General features: G+C 51.9%; 1 protein-coding gene across 3 annotated transcripts; it reads left to right on the top strand.

The window, feature by feature from the left end:
- Window positions 1–1,283: 1,283 nt before the first annotated feature.
- Window positions 1,284–20,068, top strand: MREG (melanoregulin). 3 transcript variants are annotated; one of them, XM_054210026.1, is made up of 5 exons: window positions 1,284–1,387; window positions 5,846–6,005; window positions 14,642–14,732; window positions 16,457–16,620; window positions 18,582–20,068. In XM_054210026.1, the coding sequence occupies exons 1-5, from the start codon at window positions 1,296–1,298 to the stop codon at window positions 18,627–18,629; spliced, it is 555 nt and encodes a 184-aa protein (XP_054066001.1). In that variant the 5' UTR covers window positions 1,284–1,295; the 3' UTR covers window positions 18,630–20,068. The 3 variants fall into 3 exon arrangements, with proteins under 3 accessions (XP_054066001.1, XP_054066000.1, XP_054065999.1); XM_054210025.1 differs by having other exon boundaries at window positions 18,579–20,068; XM_054210024.1 differs by lacking the exon at window positions 18,582–20,068 and adding an exon at window positions 16,999–18,288.
- The last annotated feature ends 3,880 nt before the right edge of the window (window positions 20,069–23,948 follow it).

Raw genomic sequence — 23,948 nt, 5'->3', positions numbered from 1 at the left:
CCCCAAAGTGGCCAATGTGAAAGTACGAGATGGTGATTTTGGTGTTTTCAGGCACAGCCGGTTCCCAACAGGATCCCGGCAGTCCTGGCAGCTTTGCGGTGCTGTTGGCTTTTGCTGATGAAATTTGTCACCATCCGCAGCACCCAATGCAGTAAGTTGGAGGGAGGGCTGGACCTGGGATGGAGGAGAAGCCCATGTCCCATTGCAGTTCCCAGCCCTGTGTCCCGAAAGCCGAGGGGGAACAAGCCTGGGAGGGTAGTCGTGCGGAGGATGGGAAAGGGGGGATTTCTGTTTTCTGGCCATGCTGTGGTGGCCAGTGGTGGCCCGTTCCAGCTGGGGCAAGAGGGCTGCAATGCAACGCGATGTGTTGTGGCCCCCTCGCCCCGGCTGGAACGGGCACCCAGGAGGGTGCAGAAGGATGCGTGAGGGTGTGGGAGTATGAGGGAGGGTGCAGGGGGGTGGTGCAAGAGGGTGCAGTGTGTTACAGGAGGGTGCAGGAAGATGCAGGGGGGTGCAGGGCATTGCAGGAGGGTGTGTGAGGATGCAAGAGGGTGCAGCGGGATGCAAGTGGGTGCATAAGGCTGCAGCAGAGAGCAGGAAGATGCAGGATGGAGCAGGAAGGTGCGGAAGGGCACAGGAGGGCATAAGGAGGATGTAGGAGGGCGCAGGAGGGAGGAGGAAGATGCAGGAGGGTGCAAGGAGGATGCAGGAGGGAGCAGGAGGACCCAGGAGGACGTAGCAGCGTGCAGAAGGATGCAGGAGGGCGCGGGAGGATGCAGGAGGGCGCAGGAGGGTGCAAGGATGGAGCTGGAAGATGCAGGAGGGGGCAGGAGGATGCAGGAGAGTGCAAGGAGGGAACTGGAAGATGCAGGAGGGGGCAGGAGGATGCAGGAGGGAGCAGGAGGGGGCAGGAGGGTGCAAGGATGGAGCTGGAAGGTGCAAGAGGGCGCAAGGAGGGGGCAGAAGGGTGCAGAAGGGCGCAAGGAGGATGCAGGAGGGGGCAGGAGGGCGCAGGATGGAGCTGGAAGATGCAGGAGAGCGGAAGGAGGATGCAGGAGGGTGCAAGGAGGGAGCTGGAAGATGCAGGAGGGGGGAGGAGGAGGCAGGAGGGCGCGGGGGGGTCTGGCCCTGAGTTACCCCGCCCAGAGCGGCCGTGGGAGCGGCGGCCGGCGGCGCAGGGCGGCGGGGCGGGCGGGGAGCCCGGCAGTGCCCGGCTGCGGCGGCGGCGGCGCTGCGGGGCCGTGGGGCGGGGGGGGCGGAGCGCGGCCCGCCCAGCGCGGCTCTCGGCGGAGCCCATGGGGCTGGGGGCCTGGCTGCGCTCGCTGGGCGGCTGCTGCGGCTGCTGCGGGGGGGAGGCGGCGCCGCCCGAGAAGGAGCCCTTGCTCAGGTGAGACCCCCCCCGCGTCCCCCGTCCCCTTCCCTGTCCCCCAGCCCCCCTTGGAGGGATGGGGCTGAGGCCCCCCCGCCCCCGACTTGCGCCGGAGGAGGGATGCTCCCACCGGCGCTGGGTCGCTCGGTCCGCAGCCACGCGTGAGCCACCTCCCCCCACCGCCCTTCACCCCCAGGCCGGCACCGTCCGCACCCCAGAGCCCTTTCCCGAGCCCCGATTTCCCCCAAAACAGTTTCCAGTGATTTTACAGCCCCTGATCTCCGTGGGGAGTTGGCCCCGCGGAAAGCATCCCGTGCGAGAGCCGGATCAGGCTCCAAAGGGATTGTCTCCCGGCGGGAAGAAGCTGCTTTCAGTTCCCTTTGCACTTGGGTTGGCTTGTCGCGGGGGCCGGGTTCCGACTTGACACCGCCATGCACACCGGACTGCTGCGTGCCGGGGGGATTTTTACGGTGAAGTTTTGACAAGCGAACCGAGAGCGACGTCTCGGCGGTGTTTCCCGTGCTCCCCTCCCCACGGGAACCCTTCAGCTTTTTATCTTTCCACGCTGGGATTTCAACAGAGGAGACCGAGGCACCGAACGGAAGGGGGTCCCCACAGCACCACGCAGTGGGTCGCGTCCCGCCGAGATCCGTTCCCGGGCTGGGGATGCTGGAAAAGACACCCCACGGCACTGCTGGAGCCGGCTTTATGTGATAGCAGCACGTGTGATGATTTCTAGAGAGATTTTTTTTCCCTTCTGCTCTTGGTCGTGTCTGTCTTGTGCACGGAGCCGTGAGGTTGGGGGTGTGTGGGGGATTTTTGCACAAAAAGATGAAGCCCCGAGTCGTGGAGAAGAGCTGTGAGCCGTGCGAGCAGGTTTTGCATGCTGCAAAACATCTGTGTGCGGGGTGTGCGGCACCGCTCCCTCCTTCCCCGACTGCCAGATGGGGTCCTGGCCACCACCAAGCCCGCGGTGGGTGCCCCAGCCCTGGGACAGGGCAGGGACCGTGCCCTCCTGGTGTCACTGGTGGGATAGAGGCATTTCAAGAAGGAGGGTGGGATGCTCCCGGTGTGGCCTACATAGGTATCGGGTAATAGCAGAGCTGGCAACAGGGCTTGAAATGTCCTGATTTCGTGCTGTTGAAGCAGTTACCTAAATAATAACCAGATAATCCTGAGCATGGGGCCTCCAGGTCAGGAAATTGGCTTTAACCTAAGGAGAGCCAAGCACACGTGCGGAGAGGCTCCTTCCTGCTGCCTTGCCAGCCGGGGTGGCTGTCCCTTGCCAGGCACCTTTCTTTAGTAACATGCCTTCCGCTGGCGATCCAATTAACGCTGCCTATAAGTCGGAAAGCCTGTATAGACGCTGGGCATTCGAAAGGCACCTGCTCTTGCAGCGTAATTAAGCTAACAGCCTAATCGCTGGCTTGTCCCTCTTTGGGAGGCTTTGGGGGTTTATTTCAAAGCGGGGATCTTGCAAGAGCACGCTTGCCGTATTTTTATTTTTATCACAGCGTTGTTTGAAATGAACAACTTGCTTGAGGTTTCAGATCTTTTAGCTGCGTTTTGGTTTTGGGGAGCTGGTTTTGCTTCTGAAATGTTGACTTCATGACTTTTCACCTTATTTTCCCCAAGCAGAGTGGTTGTGGCCTCAAAAATCTGACGTGCCAAAGAATGAAGCGGTGAGAAGGAGGCAATATGCATATAATTAGGTGCATTTGTTACCTGAGCATATACAAGGCTGGCTGTAACCCGTGACGAGGCCAGAGGGAGCAGCCAGCGCTGCGCGTGGAGGTGGGGAGGGAGCACAGACGTAGGCACAGTGCTGGGAAAGCCACGGGCAAAGTCAGGGCGCCAGGCTGCTGTGGCAAAGCGCCCGGACTGCTCGGCAGTCTCTTGATGCGGGAAGGTGGGATCTGGCTCGGGTGGTGGTGTCCTCAGGATGCAAATAAACCAACAATTTGGGCTCCGAATCCCCAAATGAGTTTAATGTAGACTGAAAGCCCCCCGGAGAGAAATTTGTCGATGAAGCATTAGCACGCATCATTTTCTGGATAAAGCCCAGCGTGTGAAATGGTCCGAGTCCCCTCTGGTCCCACAGAGACTCCTGTGACCTGCAAAACAGGCTGCTCTTCATGTGCTCCTTTTTTCCCTCCCATTTATTTGTTTTAAATGTCGCTTGGGAGTGCAGCACGCTCTGGAAGTGCTCGCCGTCGGCAGAGCTCTCCGTGCTGGTATGGATTTGCTGATGACTCCTGGGCACTGCTTGCATCCCTTAAGGGCTGCTGGATGCTCTGTGCCGCGGTTTGGAAATAAGAGATGCGTTGGGAAGCGCCTTGCAAGCCGTGAGGGAGCGTCCCGTAAAAGCTAAGGCATGTTGGTGTTATTGCCTAATGCTGGTTTTTAAAGTAAGTCAGACGTTAAGGGTAAGTCACTGAGTGGGACGAAGCCTGTCGAAGGCAGGACGGGACTGAACTCGTGCTGGTGGCAGGGCTGGCTCCTGAGGGATCTCTTCCAGGCTGGATTGGGTCTGCTCCATGGTTGAGAAACGGTTTGAGCGAACCCATGCTGGCTCCGGTGTAGGAACAGCTGAGTTATGCCATCCACACCTTCCAAGTTACGTTTGCTTTTCTTAATGAGAGATTATAAGAGATTATCTTTTCCCTTATTACCTGTTGCTCAGGTTTTTGGTTTGTTGAAAGTCTAATTCCTGCAGGAATGCTGATGTGAGTGATTTTTTTTCTATTTCATCTGTGTGCTGGAGCTCCTCTTAGCATCTTTTTTATGGCTTGGCGTCATGGCTAAAGCGCCCGCAGTGTTATCTGAGGTTTCGCTGGATGGGTTCCTTGCGAAGGAATGGGGTTTGGGTAGCAAATAGAGTAAACAGTGGGTTGTTCTAACAAGAAGCGAGCAGGGATTGCCACAGGAGGGCTGGTGGGACTATTGGGTGAGGCCGAAAATATTTTTCCATTTGCGTTGTTCTGCTTAAGTGTCTGGACATCTTGATTAGAAACATTATGGAAATCCTCTGCTAAAAGTTCTCCTGGCAGAATTAAATAACCCTATTAAAAAAAAAATGCACATCCCAGTAGCGACATAAAGCCATAAACCACAGAACTGCCACCCGTGCGGAGAAAAGCTCCTTGCCTCGGTGGGGACAGCCTTCCCAGAAGATGATGCTCTTGCTAAGCAAATAAAGCCCGGAGTTCACAAGCAGGCTGAGGACATTTCCATCCCCAAAAGACAGACGGGGCTACGTGTCCTCTCTGCGCCTTGGCCCAGGTCACCGCGCAGCTGGGCCGTACCTCTCAGGTAGGAGCTGCCAGGGTGGGTTTTCCCCTGTGGGGATTGCCTGCTTGATTGGGTAGGGTTTGGGCTGTTGGGGAGAAAACAGAGTTGTGGGGTCACGCAGAAACGTGACTGTGGAGGTGGGACTTCTGGAGAGCATCCAGTCCAAGCCCTGCTCAAGCAGGGTCAGCTGGAGCAGGTTGCCCCAGACCATGTCCAGTTGGGTTTTGAGTGTCTCCAAGGATGGAGACTCCACAACCTCCCTGGGCAACCTGTGCCAGTGTTCACCCACCCTTGCAGCAAAATATTTTTTTCTTGTGATTAAAGAGAATTTCCTGTATTTCAATGTGTGTCCTGTCATGGGGCACCACCGAGAAGGGTCTGGCTCTGTCTCCTTCACTCCTTCCCATCCATACACGTGGATAAGATCCCCCCCAGCCATGTCTTCCCTGGGCTAAACAGTCCCAGTTCCCTCAGCAGAGGCGGTGCGTGTTTCGTCCGACATAAAACCGTGCCCAACGGCACTGCCTTTGAGGAGAAGATGGGTAGAAGCTCCTTTGTTGGCCAAGAGGCAAGGGAGAGGCTTTGCAGGCAGCCGTCCCCTTGCTCGCTGCTCAAGGCGTACCCCTCTGCACACAGAGTCTCCCTGGGGACAGGTCGTGCCTCTGGCATCTTGGCACAGGCGCAGGGTTAGCCGGGCAGAGAGAAAATACACTCTGGAGCCAGCGGGATTTTAGAGTCTTAGTTAATTAGAACCGTTCCCGCATTAAGCTGGGAGCGGCTTGCGGCGGGGGGCTTGCAGAGTGTTTGGGGGTGGGAAGGTGTGATGGGGAGCAGGGCAGGGGGCGGCGGGAGGTGCCGCCTTTCGTCCTCGCAGATGGATGCTCACAGTTCCTCCATCCTTGCTGCTCAAATAATATCTGCTCTCTTTAGCAAATGTGTGCCTCTGATGCCTTTCATGGCAGCACTGCCTGGTTCGAACCGTGGCTTGTGTGGTCAGGATGTTTGCTGAGCTAAAAAACTGTCTGCCTTCCCATTCCCCCCTCCTCCTCTTCCTTCCCTCTCCCAGGCGGGACACTGGGCTGCGAGAGGGGATGCCACAGCAACGGGCACTTTACTGGGAAGGTCGAAGGAGGCGGCGTGGTGCTGGGGTAGATAACACTGCCTCCCCTCTCCCCCTCTCTGCAGTAACAACAACCCCTACGCCTCCTTCGGAGCCACCCTGGCACGGGATGAGGAGCAGAACCTGTGGAGCACCCCGCACGATGTGACCCACACAGAGGCGGACGACGACCGGGTGCTGTACAACATGATCGTGGTTAGGAACCAGCTGGACAAGGACTCGGAGGTGAGGCGGTGCCGTTCCTCACGCTCGGTTTCACTGTGGGCTGAGGCTCGGTGCTTTTATCAGATGCTTTGGCAGTGCCTTTATTTAAGCACCCATTAAGCCACCGGAAAGACCCCGAAGTCCCCCAGCGTGGCTCACGTAGGCGTCAGGTCGTCCCATCTGTTCCATCGCCCTCCAGGTTTTAGCCTATATCTGGTGTGGATGCGTCCGTAGCCATTTTGTCCCTGGGAGGGTGGGGGATGTCCCTGGCGGCTGAGCCAGGAGAGCCACCCTGAGCTGGGATGCACCGTGCCCTGAAGCACCTCTGCTACCTCCTCCCACAGACGTGTGCTGGTAGCACTGGGACCCCCAGCTCCATTTCCTACCTTCACAGCCTGCCTTTCTTGTCCAATATTTCCCCGATTTGGCCTTTCCGTGGTCAGACTGGCGTTAGCCCTGCCTGCGGTGGCTTTTGCCCGGCAATGGCAGCACCCAGAGCTGAGCTGCCGCTCCAGTGACGCGTCAAGTTAAATACTCCGCTGATGGGTTGTACGGCAATTACGGAGAAGCAGAGAACTGGCACAGCTCTTAGCACAGAAGGGAAAAATCACTGCTGTTACATAAAGGCTGTTTTGCAGCCCCGATTTCCTTCGCTAAAGTACTTCTGCGCAAAGGAGATTGCGGTGGCCTGATTAGGAGCAGGCTGTAGCAAATAGTGACACATTTTTCCCCTCTCTGGTTGCTTTTAAGGCTTCAGAATGTTTGCAGGAAAGCCTGGGGGCTTCAAGTTTAATTTCAATATGATTCCACTTCATCCGAGAGACTGCGAGACTGTAACTCTCCTCCTGTGACAGTCCCTTTAAACCACAGGCTAGTGCAGCTTTCACGAGAAGCCTTAAACTCCAGACGTACAGCTGAGATCAAAAGTACAATTTTTTAGAACTTAAAATGAGATAACGCAGTCCTAATGTATCCTTTTTGGCCAGAATCCCCATGTAATGTGGTTTTTTTTTGGTGGGGATTGAATTAATTGTGGTGTTTGCAGGGGATGGGTTTGTAACAGCGTTTTCATGGCTGCACGTAACCTTTATGGAAGATACTCTCTTCCCTCCCCGCCACTGCTTTATCTTGCGTTTGCTTGTCTTAGAGAAAAACAGGGAGCTTCATCCAGCACATGCTGGCCAAAGGAAATGAGGATGACTCCGTTTAGGGGGCTGCATCGGTCCTGGGCTGCTCAGAGCTGGGTGTACTTCAGGGCGTAAACGAGCTCATAACGAACCCTCCCTTCAGTGGAAGCTCCTCATTTCAGCCCGCGCCCAGTCAAGCGGCCTTTTAAACTTGATTTAGGGCTCGTTATGAGGCAGGTCTCCTAAAAGCTATTATTATTTATAAAACAGTATCATAAGTGGACGGGCTGCTAAAAAGATGGCTCCTTGGGCAAGGGAGCGTTGTGCGTCAGCCTTGCTCAGGCTGCAGAGGAGAGCATCGCTTACGGGGGAGCAGGAGAGACCTCCTGCGCCTGCTTGGCCTACATCCAGTGTCCCTGCTTGTCCTACATCCAATGTCCCTGCTTGTCCTAAACCCAATGTCCCTGCTTGTCCTAAACCCAATGTCCCTGCTTGTCCTACATTCAATGCACCTGCTTGTCCTAAACCCAACGCGCCTGCTTGTCCTAAACCCAATGCGCCTGCTTGTCCTAAACCCAATGCTTTCTCTCTGCCTTCGGCATGTCCGTGGGGTTTTAGCGGGTCTGCGCAGTCGCTGTGCCTGCCAGTGAAAAAGGAAAGCGTGGGGCACGGGGCTTCCTCTCCACAAGGAATGTAAGATGACGTACCCTGTGTTTGTTCATGCAGTGCAATTAATAAAAAAGCCTGAGGAGTACATCATTAGTCTGACTTTGAAGAAAGCCAGTGTGTGATACGCTTGATTTGAACGATGGCAGAGTGCCCTTTGCAGCTATTGCCTGCCAGCCTCTCTGCTGCCTCTCTCCCACAGCCGGGGAAACTGAGGCATGATGATAAGCCCGTCCAGCCGCTGCAGTTTCCAGCTGCAGCTCCTTCTGGGTGGCAGGACAGGGAGGGACTTGGCCGGCAAAGCCAACATTCCTGCATTCGGCCCCGGGTGCTGAAATCCCTCCTTCCTCCAGCGAGCATTTTAAAACTAGGCCAGACTGCATTGCCCTCCCCTCCTAATGAGGCTTCAGCCCTGAGAGAGAGAAAAAAAGTCCAATTGCAAAAAAACACTGGGCTGCAAAAGCCATAATCTGCTTTGGGAGCTGCTCTGCTCACGAAGTCCCCGGGGCGATGTGTGCGGATGCTGTAGGACAGGGGTTGGAGGAACGGCTTCTTGTTACGCAGTGGACAAGTGTTACGAAGCCATAGCTCCTTTTTTTTTTCTTGGTTAAAATCGGGCTGAAAGGAGAACTACTCCCCGTATTTCTGCTCCTTCATTTAGCAAAGAAATTTGGGCGTGCTGTGCATTTGCTGTGTGCTTTGCCATTCCCCACCTTTATCTTCGTGGTTTCCCAGCACAGGACTTTGGAAGGATCCCAAAGAGCAGGTTGCTCTGTCGTGGGTGCTTTATCTCTACGGCACCTCTGCCTCAAACCAGTATCGCATTTTTCTTCATCTGCCCAACCCACTTCTGCTTTCCTGGGTATTCTCTTTTTTTTAAAAATGGTTATTCACATAGTGACAAGGTGCTGCGAGCCAGGGCAGGAGAAGCCGTGGGCCGAGACGCAGCAGTGACATCGGCACAGTGCTGGAGGTCAGCGGGCATGGGCCATGATGGCTCTCTCCCAGCCTGGCAACCTCTGCGCCATGGAGCGCTGTAAATAAATAAACCAAACCGTTTAGGTTTGTGAAGGGCCAGGCGCTCCGACACCGAATGCACCCTGTAGCTCAATTTTCTGCATATTAGATCATTCATGGCGGAGCTGCCAGCAACTCACAGCGTTGGTGCCCTCCCTCGGGGTCAGTTCCTTGCTCCTGCCATGGGGCCGGACCCACACCCGATCCATGCGGAGCCGTTTCTTCTCCCTGCCCCTTCCCGACTGCCCCGCTCAGGGAAATTTGGCAGCTCCAGCCCAAACTCGGTGTGACCTTTTCTTGCGTAAGGGTGGCTGCTCCACCCTGCTCCTCGTCGAACCAGGGCAGCAAGCTCTTCAAAGCAAACGCCGTGAGGTCCTGGGTGCACCCCGTTTCGCTCCCACTTGCTCGTCCTGCTGGGTGCTGGGTGCTGGGGCGGTCGGCCGTGGTGGAGCTCGCTGGAGCACCCAGCAGTTGCAAAACCCACTGTGCAATTGGTGGATGAGGTGAGATTCGCTGGAGCCTCCAAAAACGATGAGGACTGAACAACTCCGGCTCCGCATTTCTCTCTGCGTGTGGCCGACGAGCGCCATGTGCTTGGATGCACTTTTGGAAGCAAAGTGGGGGCAGGGGAGGGTGTGCTCAGAGAAAATAAGAAAAGCCGTAGCTGAAGGGCTTGGCTTAAGGGGGCTGGTACACCTGATGCAGCCTTTGGAGATCAAAGCTGGCGTCAAAGCTTTTGAAGGCTGGGGTCAACTTTTCAAATACGGAAAAAAGGTTGGGTTGTTTTTTTTCCCCCGCTCCTGCCCTGCAGCATCGTCGAACCTGTTGTGGTGTAAAGTAAAACCCCAAATCTGGAGGTGAAATGAGGACCTCTAGGAAAAGAAGATGTTATTTAAGATGCTGCATAGATACAGGCCAAGTCACTGTTCCAGCACGCGCCCCGCTAAATGCAGAGAAAAGCGTTTTATGGGGAAGGGGGACTACCATGCCTCCAATGTTAACAGCAGGAGCTGGGATTATTTGGCTTATGTGCATGGTGTGGCAGATGCCCCTCTCCCCGAGGACCAGTTTGTGGTGGCCCAGGTGCCTCTGTGACCTCTGTTGGGGTGCATGGAATCACCCAGCCGTGCCAGAGCCTGAGCTGTTGCACCGATACTGCCTTCAGAGAAGGAGCCAGATTTAGGGCAGCTGCGCCGTGGTTCTGTGAACAGAAACTAAAGGTGGGTTTTTGCATTATGGCTGAGGAAAAAACACTGTTCTTATGGCTTGTTGAAAATGCCGTGTTTCTCTCTTCTTTCGGCTTATTCCCCTGGGGAAGGCGGGATCATAAACCCCACTAGCAAAGGCAATTCCTCAGCCTGCATGTCCGCCGGGGGCCTGGCCAGCATTGCTGCGCTGGTGTGATCCTCCTGGCAAGCCCATTAGTGAGCTGACAAGGCCTATTTTTCTGCTTCCTCCTGCTCCCCTACAGGATTATTCTTTTTTAAACACATTACAGAGGAGGTCAGCATTGCGACACGCTGTTGCTGGGGCGTAGAGAGGTGACGGGATTTGCCCAGGGCTGGGGATTGCAGTCGGGGAGCCCAGAACTGACCCACGTAATACATATGAAAAATTATCTGTGAACTCCCACGTGCTTCTCTTAAAACTGAATCCAATTTAAGCTTATTCTAAGATGAGCTGTTGGTCGGTGGCTCAATGTATGAGTGTGGATCTAGAGTTTGTGTTTGCTCAGCTCCTTCCAGTGGGGCCAGTCGCTGGGCCAGAGTGGGAGCATTCCTGGATGCGGCGTGGTACCTGCCAGGGCTGGGATTTTGCAGTCTTTCCCTGATAACTCTCTTTTGACCTCATTTCCAAAATAACTCTTGAACGGAATGGTGACACCAATTGCTTTCAAGGGAATAAAGGAGGCAGCTTTGATAGAGGATTGCTTTGGCAACGTACGGAAAGCTACCTACTAATTAGGAGATTTCCATATGAGCACGGATGAAAAGTTGGACAGTGTTTGCCTGTTCTCTTGGCACATTTTTTCCCAGAGCTCTTGGTCATATACCAGCCTGGCTTATATTTCATGCCCAGCATTTCCTCACTTCCATTTGGCGTTTGCAGATTTAGCGTAGCACACTACAGAGTCCAGGGAAGTTTTCCAGGTAAATATTTGAAGGGCTGAGCGCTCCGAGGAGCGAGGCAGCAGCGTTTCCCTGCTGCTCCCGGGACATTCTTGACTCGTGCACGGTGGGTGTTCTCAAGGCCCCACGGGTATATGTTATGCCCTGCTATGTAGGTTTAAAAGGACAAAACTGATTGCCTAAAAAAGGGCCAGGAACTGCAACCTGCTTTGGTTTCCTGTGGTTAATTCACATTTTGGCAGAAGGGTATTTTTCCTAAAGGATTGATTTGAAATGCATCACTGGGATGTCCCAGACCTGTAGAACACCAAGGGGTTTGATGACACAGCAGATTCCTGCTGTACTTTCTCTGTACTGTGTGCGAGGAGCCTCCTCACTGCTCCAGAAGTTGCATCTAACTTTGCAAGAGGCAGTACAGGGAACGGAGGTGCATGGAAGATGCAAAAAGAAGCAAAGTTTTGGGAGCGAGCTGCTTGTCCCATGCCCGCATACGGACTCGGACACCTTGCGGGAAGGACCGGTGTGCCCTGTCCTTCGGCTGGTTGGGGCCCCGATGGTCCCTATCCCAGTGGTGGTCCCTATCATCCCAGCAGCAGGAAGGGCTGAGGGAGAGCGGGGTTTGGCCGGCGTCCCGGCTGCCTGCCCTGGGGCTGCCTGGCAGTGGGTGCTGAGCAGCGTCGGCCTCGTGATGCTGCCCGGATCCCTCCCAGGTCACATCTTGGTGACTCATGGGATGTGCCTGGGGAACACCCTCCCCAGAGTCTCTGATGTTGCCCGTTCCTATGCAGCGACGCAGGCAGGACTAGCTTTGCTCTTCATCTGCTGTGTAGTTAAAGGGCAATGCTTTTTAGATTAATCTGGGGGATGAAAAGATGCTCTTAACTTTATTTCCCTCATTAAAGCAACACAGAGGACAACCCCGTGCCCACAGCACTTAGGACGTCTCTGCTACAAGGAATCGCCTGGGAAAACTCGGTGTTTTCTAAGGCTCATGGAGAGCAGGGCTTGAGTCCCTTCAAGAGCTCAGCCTGGAGCTGCCCATCCTCACCCTCATAATCTCTAGTCTAATACATCCAACTCCACGCTCAGGCAGAAGAAATACCACTAAAACAAGAGTTTCCCCCCCAGGCACCACTGTTAAGCATCATTTTCTGGACCAAAGCTGCTCATTTGCACCCCCCCCAAGTTCTTCAACAACAGGACACTGTTAGACATCCTCTGGGACTAAATATGCACTGTATTCGCTCCCATAACGCAACTCAGTAACTACAGCATACACGAAAGCCATAACCTAGATTCCCTTAAAGTAAAAATAGACAAGGGAAAACACGCCGCTGTTAATCCAGAGAAAATCAGGAGCAGCTTCCCTGCATGCTAAGCACCGCTCGCCATTTAGCTTAGCGAGGAGTCCGGCTCGCTACCACGGGGTGGGGGGTAAATCCCTGCAGCCCTGAAAGCCGCTGCCGGGTGCCAGCCAGGCGCGTTTCGGGGAGAGGAGCATCTTTCCCACCCCACCCCCCCAGCTTGCTAATTCAGCAGCGTGAAGCACCGCTGGCATCACCGCGGCTGTGTTGATCGATCGTGTGCATGAAAGCACTTGTTTATCTCCGCGGGAGGGCAGAGACGCACAGCTTATTTCCCCCCCAGCGTGCCCGGAGTGATGCGCTCTCCTTTCTGCTTATACCATGGGGTCGCGAGCAGGCTGAGATGTTTCCAAGGGATCCCTGCCAGCGGGGACCGAGGCATCGTGCAGCCTTTATTCTCTTTGTTTAAAACTTTCAGGGTTGCAGTAAACTTCCCACAAAGCTTTAGTACAATAAACCTCCTCTTTTCTTTTTCACTGAGAGGAACACAGTTCCTAGCTACGAGCTGGTGTCACGAGAGAGAGGAGCCTTGTCCCTTCCTCCTTTTTCTAGCGAAGGGCTGAAAGAGGCTGCCAGGTGTCCTCCTGTGCAAACCGTAAAGCTGTTTTCAAGTACTGCTGCAGGTGAGAGAGAAACAGAGCTCCCATCGGCCAAGCGAGCTCGTTGCGAGCAGCAGCACAAAGCTAAAAACGAAGGCTATTTTGCTCTGCGGGAGGACGAGCGGGGCAGAGCCAGCGGCTGCCGGTGGAGCTTTCCCCCTGCTCTCCTGACCCGAGTTCACCCTTGTCTTAGCCCTGCTGGCTGCTTCTTCCAAAGCATAATCTCCAAGGGTTCCTGCAGCTATCGCTGAATGACAAGAAAACGGGCTCGTCATTTAATTCTCTGCAGTGGTGGCATGTCGGCCAGGCTCAGGAAAAAAAAACACTAAGAAATCTCCAACTCTGTAGCAAATCAAGTCAACTCTTTAAGGCACCAGGTGTCGGAAAACAGTGGGATTTCTAAAGCACAGCCTAGTTTCGTGGATGTTGTTTAACCCCTTTGAACCCAGCGTGTCATGTAGGAAAATCCCAGGGAGCTGGCACAGACTAACAGCCCCTTATTCTACAAGAATCCACATATGTAATCTGTTGCTGAGAAATGAGATTCATTGAGGTTCTTACTGGAGGGAAATTATCTGAAGGATGTTACGACCTGCTGCGTGGATGCTTCTGTAAATGCATCCCTTTCAGCGTGTGCATTGATTAAACTCCGCTAGGAAAAGTACTCCCGGTTTTCTTGCAGAATACATGCATTTCCAGAGGAACGCATACTTGTCCCGATGTGTTTCATTGTGCTGGTATAACTTTAATAAATAACCTCAAAACCTTGCCCTCTAGACAGTGTCCCATTGTGCAGATATAAAGCTTGAGGTCAAGTGCAAGGATTTAAAGTGTATAGTTAAGTGAGGCATGAACTGCAGCAACTGGCATCACCAAGAATTTTTGTTGCTATGTCAAATGACTCCAGCTCAGCCCTCAGCCATCCACGTGCATCCTTCTTCTTTGCTATTTAAAAAGGGTACCCCAGCCTTTAAAAAAAGTCTGTTTTTTCTTGTTTTCCAGTGCTTTTGAAAGCCTGCCTACCCCAGTTAAATGCCAAACAGAGGGCTGAGCAGTTTGGCGAAGCCGCTGTATGTGTGACCAAACTGAGAGCACTAACTTTTTTGCAAACTTTTATTTTCCCCTGGGCTCTCACCAGCTGTAAGAAAATGTGCCATGCCAGTTTAACTGCAAGAATATGAAAATAAGGTGTTGCAACAGTTTGCAGAAGGTAATAATATGTGGTCATGCTTTCTCAAGCTGTTGAAGGCCGAATAAGGTATTCTCACACCCTCAGGATCTGATACTAGCAGGGTGTCAAGGTTTGGGGTAAAGGGCTTTGGACCGAAGAGACTGAAGTCTCTTAAATGAACAACGTTTGGAAGTTCATGTTGTTCTCCAGGGACAGCACTATAATTTCCAGCACGGAGCTGGAATTATATTCTCCCTGTCTGACCAAGGAGACCACTTTGGTCATCAGCAACGCCTAAGCGAAATTCTGTACCCCAGTTTCAAAGTAACTGGAGCCTGTTTTGTACATGCAGAGAAGATACAGAGATGCTGTACCCAATGTCAAGCTAAACTATTCCACGCTGGTCGGCGTAATTTCTTCCAGGGGCAACAGCAGCCTGGCCATCGACCTTCACACACATCCCTCAGTGCCAACATCAACAGTTCAACTCTGGCTCCGGTTCTAAAAGCTGAAATTCCTAGAAAGTCAGCCGAGCCCTCCCCACGTGCAAATGACTAAGTATCTGTTATCCCTTTGCTTTGCAGGAATGGCAAAAGCTCAACTACGATATTTATACCTTACGGCAGACCCGAAAAGAAGTGAGAAGCCGGTGGAAACACATTTTGGAGGATTTAGGTAAGCCAGGGGACAAAAGGATGTCATTTGTGTCGTACCAAATGAGAGGTCCCAGGACGGTTGAAGATGGGAATGGCTCCACAAAATCAGGCTGGTAGAGGGGAAAGAGAGGAAAATAAACCAAGGTTGCTGAGCAGGGCCGTCAGGTAGCCCACACGGCAGCCGAGAGCCTGTGGGAGACTCCCAAGAGCTCTGGCACTGCGGGGGGAAGACGGAGCCACCGTGTCTGCAGGCACATCAAAAAGCCCACGAACCATGACCAGCGGGAGAGCCTTTCAAGCCTATAATAGCATACGCGATCATCCACTTCAGGCTTCCTTGTGGAAACTTAGCAGGGACACCTGGGAATTCACCCTGTTTTTTTCTAAGCAAGATAAGCAGGGAGAAATGAATATTCCTTTCAGATTTGAAATACGTCTGTTTAGTCCGTGCCAGCTGAGCAGAGCTAAACCACCCACTTTGTTTGCTCCTAAGCGAGTTTGAAATGTTCTTTCATGAAACGAAATCGCTCAATGGTGACCCTCCCACTCCTGCTATTTCCTGGCCTGCAAACAGTGAACTGCACCCCTGGGTCCCGTGTGCTCAGCTGCGGCTCCTCTGGACGAGGCAGTGGCGATGGGGACCTGGTTGTCCCAATGGCCTCGCACGCAGCACATGACACTTGGGCCAAGGAGATGTGACATTCCGGCACATCGGCTCACTGGCTTGCATCATGCTCTGGAGGAGGTTGGCAGCTCCCGAGAGGAGGATGTGCGAGTCGAGCGCGTTTGTTGGGCTGTTCAAGGGTGTTATCACTGGGAGGAAAAGAGATGGGTATCTATGTCAGCTGCGTCTGCCCTACCTGCTGTTCTGGCGTCTGGATGGAACATAATAAATTAATAAATAGATATCAGTGTTCATCTTCACCCAGGTGGTTGCGCAGGCTGCACAGACCGAACACGGGAGGGATCACTTGACATCCTTACATCTGTTACTGCACGTTGACAAAGGGTTTCCCACATCTCCCCCACGTCTGCAGTGGCTCTGGAGCCGTTTTGCAAAGGGTGGGGAAGCTCAAGGCCAGGGATCCTTTAGCCTTAGCGAAGCTAGACATGCAAACAGATGTGAAACTTGCTATCTTTTGTTATCTAGACCTGTGCTTTAATCATAAGACCATTACTCTTTCTCCTGTAAGTGTTTTAGGTGAGACACATCACCCTGGAGCTGAACAGAGTTAAAGGTAGCAATTACATTTAAAGATCCCTGCATTCATTCTCCTCCGCCTTTCCTTCCCTGGATACCCTTCCTATGAGGGATGCCAACTGCTACAGGAACAATTACCCGTGCATCCATTACTGCCGCAGGTTTTTTATCACTGTTACCTCCCAACAACACATAGGCATAGTCGCTGGGTGTTCAGGAAGCCCCACCAGCCCTGAAAGCTCTGTCAGCATCAGGAACATGCAAGACCTGAAGCAACACCCTGGGTGTGGGCGTTCATATGCTGCCTCTGGAAAACCAGCAACAAACTTGCTCTGAATGGGTATATGTGTTTTTTTTTTCTCCACCAGCAAGCTCATACCTGCCCCAGCTGCAGACGCAGAGCGTGCTTCAAGGAAATGCTAGTCGATTTTAGCAAGAAGGAATGCAGCAGCCCAAGGTGGAGGGCGAATAAGGGACCCTGGAGGGCTCAGGGATGACCCTGCCCGCATGTTTGACTCGTTTCTGTAACACGTCTTTACCAGGTTTTCAGAAGGAAGCAGACTCCCTCTTGTCGGTGACCAAACTCAGCATCATCAGCGACTCTCAGAACATGGGCAAAGCCCGGGACATCCTGTTAAAGCTCTCCGAAGAGACGAACATCTTCCCAACCAGCTGGGAGCTTTCTGAGCGCTACCTCTTCGTGGTGGTGAGTAGTTCTGAGCGTGCCTTTGTCCCCGCGGCCCCCATCCCTGCAAGTGAGCTCAAACGAGAGGGAGTAGATGAAGGTAGGTGAACTGCACCAGAGGACGCTCAAATACATGGTGGCATCTGGGGCATCCCCATCAGATGTTGCACTTGTATCTTGGCCGGTCAGCTTCCTTGGAAATGTCAGTGCTGTAGCACCTTAAATTTGCCCCCCCGAGTTCCTGTAAGCCTGCGCAACCTCTTGCAGCCTGTTAACGAAGTGGGAAAAGATTAGACCTAATGCCTGGCTTCACCTGAGAGCTGCCGTGGGGGGAGGACTCTGACCAGGGAGCTGCCCAAAGCAGCCCGTAGTGACTGTAAAACCCCGTTGCTTTGGCAGGACCGGCTCATAGCTCTGGACGCTGCGGATGAGTTCTTCAAAATGGCCAGCGTGGTGTATCCAAAGAGAGCCAGTGGGGAGAGAGTGGACGATAGCCAGAAGGCCCCGCAGTGCATCTCTGTCACGATACCCTGAGGAGCGTGCCTCGCCGAGAGGGACAGAGGGTTTCCTTCCCTGCAGGACCGGACTCCTCTGCCGAGGGGTTGGCACAAGTAGTGCCGCTCCTTGTTTTCCGGCAGAGAAGCGAGCGGGCCGGCCGGAGCAGAACGAGGAGGTCAGCGAGCCATGCCCCACCGGGAGGGCAAGGGAAGGCAGATGCTGGCCCCAAGGCGCTCCCAAGCTGAGGGGAGCAAGAACTGCTGTAGTGTAGCCCCGTAGCCTAGTAGTGTGTGCTATTGGCACGAGGGGAACCTGCTGCACAAGGCGTTGCTACCAGTAGCTGCAAAAATCGAAATGCCTCTAGTTACGAGCGCTGTGAGGAGATCCCCGTTTCCACCTTCTGCTGGTACCTGCCACTGTCCCCTCCCTCAGCCCCGCCGGCTGGGAGGACCAGCGAGGGAGGAAAAATACCTCAGTCATCTACAACTCCGCCGCGTTTCTCTGTGCGCTGGTCCTCTCCTTCCTCCCCAGGCCACGGCAGCCCCACCAGGCAGGTCCCAGCGGATTCGGCAAAGAGGCAGGAGCAGTGAAGAGCTGGGAGAGGAGCCGGCACCGGGCGGCAAAGCCTTGGAGCGGTGTCGCAGTTGGGTGCTGTGTCCCCTGCCGTTAGTGGTTTGGAGGTGTTCACGTCAGGGGTGCTTAGCCCAAGATTTTAAAAGGTGTAGGTGCCAAGGTCAGACCTGCTGAGAATTTGACTCCTGTAATATCCTCAGATTGGTTGCCCAACATCTTAATTTCTGAAAGTTTTGGTCTTAATTACATAAAAAAACCCCACTATGAAGCTGCATGTACTGTCAATATATACCGTCCCTGCTGTTAATGAGGATTTTTAATGAACATCCTTTATATCTTGGGTTTCTGTCTGGTAATGAGCAATAATTTTAAAATGCTGGATTTGATCCTTAAAAAACAAGTGGAAATTCCTCACTGGTTAACACGAGTGCTGTTAATTGTCCAGTTGAAAACACTGGTTACCCAGGACCTCCCAAAATAGCAAACCAGAGCTTTTATTTGTTTATACCTGCAGTGTTTGAAAAAAAAAAATATATATATTTATGAATTGTTTCTGTTTGTCAGTCTTCCTGGGAAACATTTTTGTCAACTTGGGACTTCGGTGAAAACTGAGTTTAATAAACAAAATACATAACAAACCTGATGTTTCTTACTCTCTCTGTAACCCATTTTGGCAGCAACGTTTATTTTGACTGCTGATAGCAAAAGGGTTGGGGTATTTGTAGAGCGTACACTCCTGCCGCCAGTTCTCCACACGCTTACACTTGCCCGTTGACTTGCAAGAGTCGGGTCATTTGCCAGCCTAGGACCAAAGTCTTCGTAGGAGATAACGATAAGGATTGAGTTTAACTTCAATGGGATTTGGAGTTAGGTGCGCTGTTCCCATTGATTTCTATTTTTTTTTTTAGCAGAAGTTCAGCTGCACTTTGGAAAACTTCCCATGTTTTTATAGAAAATAAACTTCAGCGCGTGGCAACTCCAGGGTTTGATTTGAACAAACTGGTGCAGAACAGAGAGATCCGGCAGTCCGAGGAACACCGTGCCAAAGTCCATGACACCACCCCCAAAAGTCAGCCCTTGGGTTCTTATCACTTTATAGTACTACGTGTTAGATAAAACCACCTGATGAGTTCCAAAATCTCACGCGTGAGAAGAAGAGATATCTTGTTAGCTGTGCTGCTGCTTGTTTTGGCGACGGAGGTTGACGTTAAGCAGCACCTTTGCACAACCACCCCTTGCTGTCGCTTGTAGCTGTGACACTGGTTCTGATGTCAACAGAATGCATTTTGTTGTAACTTAATAGGCCAGAAACTGCCTGAAAGGGACAATAATTATAATCTCTGAGTGAGTTTAGCTACAGAAGTACGGCCCTGTGCAGGGGAAGTGCTGATTTCTGAGCACGGCCCCAGGGAGGAGCAGGAACGACCAGCAGCATCGGATGAGAGCGGAGCCGCTCGCTCCTGTGCAGCAGGGGGGAGTAACCAGGCTTGGGGACTCGTGCATCAAATTGTGTACCGATGACAACGCAAACAGAAAAAGGTCTGTCAGTCCCAGCACTCAGATAAAAACCGGTCGGGGGCAATCTGCAAATATTGCAAACCAGCCTTTGGGTAAGCATAAGGATGCAGAACTTCTAAAAATGTGGTTTCCATAGAGCTCCCAGCTCGAGTTTGTCATTCTGTTCATCTCAGAAGGAAGTGCCCTGTCTTTTGTGCACTTGAGGTAAAAGACTGATAAACTGAATTTCAGTTAGTAAAACAAAAGCAGTAATTTGCCTTTTCTAATTTGCATAAAAATTACCAGGGAGACGCACACCTTGCACTTTTGTTTTGCTCAGATTTGGGCTTCCTCTGCTGACAGAAGAAGGAGAGACAGCTTAGTTTGTCTCCAAACAAGCCTTTGGTTGTGTCTCAGGCACTGGCAGCAGAGGACACTCCACCAGGGTCGGCACACACTCACCATAAGGTTCAGGTACTGCCCTGTTGCCTATTGATACTGGCCCACCAGAGGCGTTTAAAAGACGTACTTAGGCTGTGTCACAGGAAAAGTTACCCAGGTCTATACTGCGGATATGGTGGGACTGTACTGTTTAATAGCAAGAACAAAGATGGGGAAAGAAGCACAAGCAAACATCTCCCAGTGAAACTCATTCCAGATTTTGGGCAAGTTAAAAATCCCTGGGAGGGGAGAGGCTCCTGGGAAGCACTTGCATTTTGGGTCTTAAATTGAGAACGTGAGATTAAACTGAGGAGACGTCCAGGTAGTAAAAATGTCAGACACACAGAGTTGAGCATCACAGCCTGGAGCTGCTGCAGCACAGGCTGTCTCTCACAGGCTGGGCGGACAGGCTGCCCCACCAAATGCACGAGGGCACCTCATGAGGAGCAAATTCCTCTCTACTGAGAAAGTGGGAATAAAGTTTTTATAAAACACGTAAATCTCAAACAGCATTGGAGTCTGAGGCTCCCTGGTGGTGCTAAGTCACTGCCGCAGCCCCGGACGATTAACCTTCTTCACTAGAAGCAAGTTTGGGTTTCTCTCGTTTGATGCCCCATCCAGACCTCCAGCTGCCATGGAGATGGGCTTGAGTCTCCCCTGTGGCCCCCATCATGCCTGGACACTTGTGCAGATGTCTTTGACAGCTAACAGGTCTCAAGGGCCACTAGTTACCTGCACGTGGGAAGCCAAATCCTGCCCACGGCCAGCAAAGCCCAGCAGCACCCACCTGGGAAGCGGTGGCTGTAAGAGAGCTCGGTGAACACCAGATGCCACTGTTCCCTTAGCCGTGCTGAGAGAAATCACGTTTACAACACACGGGAAATTTTTCCAGCCTTTTCTTCAATGCATCAATTCTCTCAAGGCTGCAAGAACTGCCTTTCTGTTAAAGGTTGGGGTTTAGATATTTAATAATCGCTCTGTCACTTTCCGGGAGCCAGTGGTGAACCCATCTCCCTTGCAAAGGTTTGCAGGGCTGGGGCCAGGGACTCTGCTCCTGCTTGGAAGCGCCACTAGATGCAGGGCTGGCTGCTGCAGGAATTAGCATGTTCACGAAGAACATTTATTTTCCTAAATAGAGGGTGACTTTGGCACCCCTTCCTTAGCCAGGAAAGGAAAAATACCAAGAATTCTTTTAAATGAGCAACGCAAGAGGATTTAAGTACATCTGGGTTCACTTTGCTTTCAGATACTTCTCTTTTTTCTCAAATCGAGTTTTTATTTAACTAATACTTCAACTCGAAAGAAAGAAAAAGTAAAAAAAGGGCATTTTTAATCCATCCATAAGCCATAGACACGCGCAACTTGCGTTTCCTTCTCCTTTGCCACAGTAGAAGACAAAAGTAGCACAATTCATGTGGTAACTTGAAACAGATAACAACTGGGTATGAATCAGGGAGCTGCTCCAAAGCCAAGTAAGAAATCCTGATTTGTACCAACTCATGGTCTAAGCTTTGTCTTCTACCAGGGCCTATTTGGTTATTTCAGATGCTGCCTGCATCAGCCAAGCTGTTGAGCAAACCTGTCAAAATATTTGTGGCTAATCGCTGGCCACTATCTTGGCTTAACGGCAGCTGAACAAAATATTTCAGTTTTTTGGGTCATGGGGAGCAACACCGTAGTGTTCCTTTCCCCTAAATCAAAGCTGGAATTATGTACAGGGCAATCGCCATCTGTAACAGAGACCAGCCAGAAACAAAAATCAATTTACAGACCATCTTTACTGTGCATATGTACACATGGTTTCTTCTTTGTATTCCAAGTTTTCCTAGGACATACATTATGAATTTGGCAGGATGAGTTAAAAAAAAAAACAAGCCCAAAATTCAGCTGCGATGTGTAAGACAGGCAGAAGGTGGCAGTGCAGGTTTTTGGTAAAGGCTGGAAGAGCAGCAGGGGAAGGAGATGGGAGGCAGTGGCCTGAAAGGAGTCCGGCTTTCCATTTTACTTGCTATGGATGTAAATCCCACGGTAAGTTCTGATAAATAATGAGAATGGACACGAGAAAGAAAACCGTCATCTTTTAAATGTCAGCTATAGGAAAAATTACCATTTCAAACCATTCAGTTTCAATCATTTCTAATGTTAGAAATCCCAACGCTTACATACCCTTCCTGCAGGGAAAGCATGTACTTTTCTAATTTAATGAGGATCAGTAATGTTGAGTGACTTACCACAAAATAGCTCTCCAAAAGCATTTCTTTGAAGGCAAACAATCATTTTTGCATGGGGAGCCCTTGTTAGGCAAGTTATGGATTAGCAGAAACATTTCTTTGGCTTACAAATTGCAGACCTCGCGGACACATCCATAGGGGAGCTGTGCTTGCACAAGGGAGGCCATGGAGAAATCTGCTCACTGGCCACTCCTCAATGCCCCAAGCAAAGACTTGCACGCCCAGAAGCTTGTCTGTTTTTTCTATCAGTTGGTCTAATGAAGCATATCACCTCCCCCCACAAGCCTTACCCTTACGCTTTAAAGGAGAACAGTCATTTTTCAAAACGGTACCAAATTCAGGTGACTTTTATGTCCTACTTGGATTAAGAAAGGAAGATGCCACGGAGGCTGTGGGCACCCTTGACATGATAGGAGCCCAGCAGCACTAAAATAAGCAGATTTAGGCAGCAGAACAAGCAAACAGATAAAAGAGTTGGAGCCATAGCAAAGGAAAGACAAGGGAGCAGCAAATGGAGGCAAACATGCACAGCTCAGCCACTGCCCAAGAAAAGAAAAGAGCATTTGGCGGGTGGAGAAGGTTGTGTGCAATGGGTACAGCGTCGGTGCCAAAATCTGTTGTGATGGTACGGCGAGTGCGTCATCTGGGTAGCACCAGCAGGATGAAATGTGTTTGTGTATGCCTGAATAACCATCGTTAAAAACCCCATTTGATGATAGCTCACCAGCAGATCAGAAAGAAGAGATATTTATGAAACGATGTGTTACCAAAAGTTTATCCTTTCAAGAGTGGCAACTTTATATCTGCTAAGCTGCTGGGATTCTTTCCATTGGCTTGAACTGGGTTTGAGTCAGACTCTGGAGACACAAACACCGGGGCAAGTCCAGACACCACTGAAGTCAAAAACAAAACTTCTGCCAGCTGCCCATCTACTCCTCTTCTGCATCAAAGTCACAAAAATAACAAGTATGGTTTCTGAAAAGACTTCCACAAGTGACGAGAGGATCTACCTGTACTTGTCTGGAGGAAGAAAATAAAGCCCAAACCATTTCTCATGGCCAAGGGATCACGGGGAAAATTCAGATCGGAGGAGACCTCGGGAGGTCATCGCAGCCAACCTCCTTCTTGCTTGAAATGATCTCTCCCCTTTTAAAAATGGCGCGAGCAATTTGTATGGAAAACGTTATTGGCATACACAGTATTTCACCTACTTCAAAGACGTAGTGGTTGGTACAAAGGAAATATATTAAACTCTTTTTTTTTTAATTAAAAAAGTGAAATAGATTTGTTAAACTCAGCTGGGGGAGAGGTTTGGAATGAATGAATCCCTCTATGAAATACTCCTTTGATACCACTGACTCAAGTGACCAGCGTTAGCTTTGACAGAATCACAGAATGGTCGGGGTTGGAAGGGACCTCTGGAGACCATCCAGTCCAACCCCCTGCCAGAGCAGGGTCACCCAGAGCAGGTGGCACAGGAACGCGTCCAGGCGGGTTTGGAATGTCTCCAGAGACAGAGACTCCACCACCTCTCTGGGCAGCCTGTGCCAGGGCTCTGCCATCCTCACAGGAAAGAAGTTCCTCCTCATGTTTAGATGGAACTCCCTATGTTCAAGTTTGTGCCCGTTACCTCTTGTCCTGTCGCTGGGCACCACTGAAAAGAGCCTGGCCCCATCCTCCTGACACCCACCCTTTCAGTATTTATAAGCATTGATAAGGTCCCCCCTCAGCCTTATTCTTTCCAGACTAAAAAGACCCAAATCCCTCAGCCTTTCCTCATAAGAGAGGTGTTCCAGTCCCCTCGTCATTTTGGTAGCCCTGAAATATGCCCTTTCATTCTTCCTTAGGTGAAGGAGCCAGATAGAGGAGCGATGGGAGCGTGGAGCCATGCGGGGTGATTCACCCTGCCTGGGACGTGACCAGTGGGGCCATCTGGTTAGTGGCACCCATGCAGTCAGCAGTTCCCAGTGAGCCATTTGGGCACGAAGGGGAAGGGAGGGAAGGAAATGGTGTTATCTTGGCGGTAGGGAGCTGGTGGAGGATTTGGAAACTCACTTTCCATGCGCAGAGCTGACCCGTCTCTGTCACCCAAGAGCAGGATGGGGAGGT

The sequence above is a fragment of the Rissa tridactyla genome, chromosome 7 (genome assembly GCF_028500815.1).
Source record: "Rissa tridactyla isolate bRisTri1 chromosome 7, bRisTri1.patW.cur.20221130, whole genome shotgun sequence".
Taxonomy (NCBI): domain Eukaryota; kingdom Metazoa; phylum Chordata; class Aves; order Charadriiformes; family Laridae; genus Rissa; species Rissa tridactyla.
This window is presented reverse-complemented; position numbering and strand designations above follow the sequence as displayed.

Excerpts from the sequence above, each read along its gene's own strand:
- MREG (XM_054210024.1), top strand. The coding sequence starts at position 1,296 with ATGGGGCTGGGGGCCTGGCTGCGCTCGCTGGGCGGCTGCTGCGGCTGC. Across the intron at positions 6,006-14,641 it reads AGCTGGACAAGGACTCGGAG|GAATGGCAAAAGCTCAACTA; the intron begins GTGAGGCGGTGC and ends TTTGCTTTGCAG. Across the intron at positions 16,621-16,998 it reads AGCGCTACCTCTTCGTGGTG|GACCGGCTCATAGCTCTGGA; the intron begins GTGAGTAGTTCT and ends TTGCTTTGGCAG.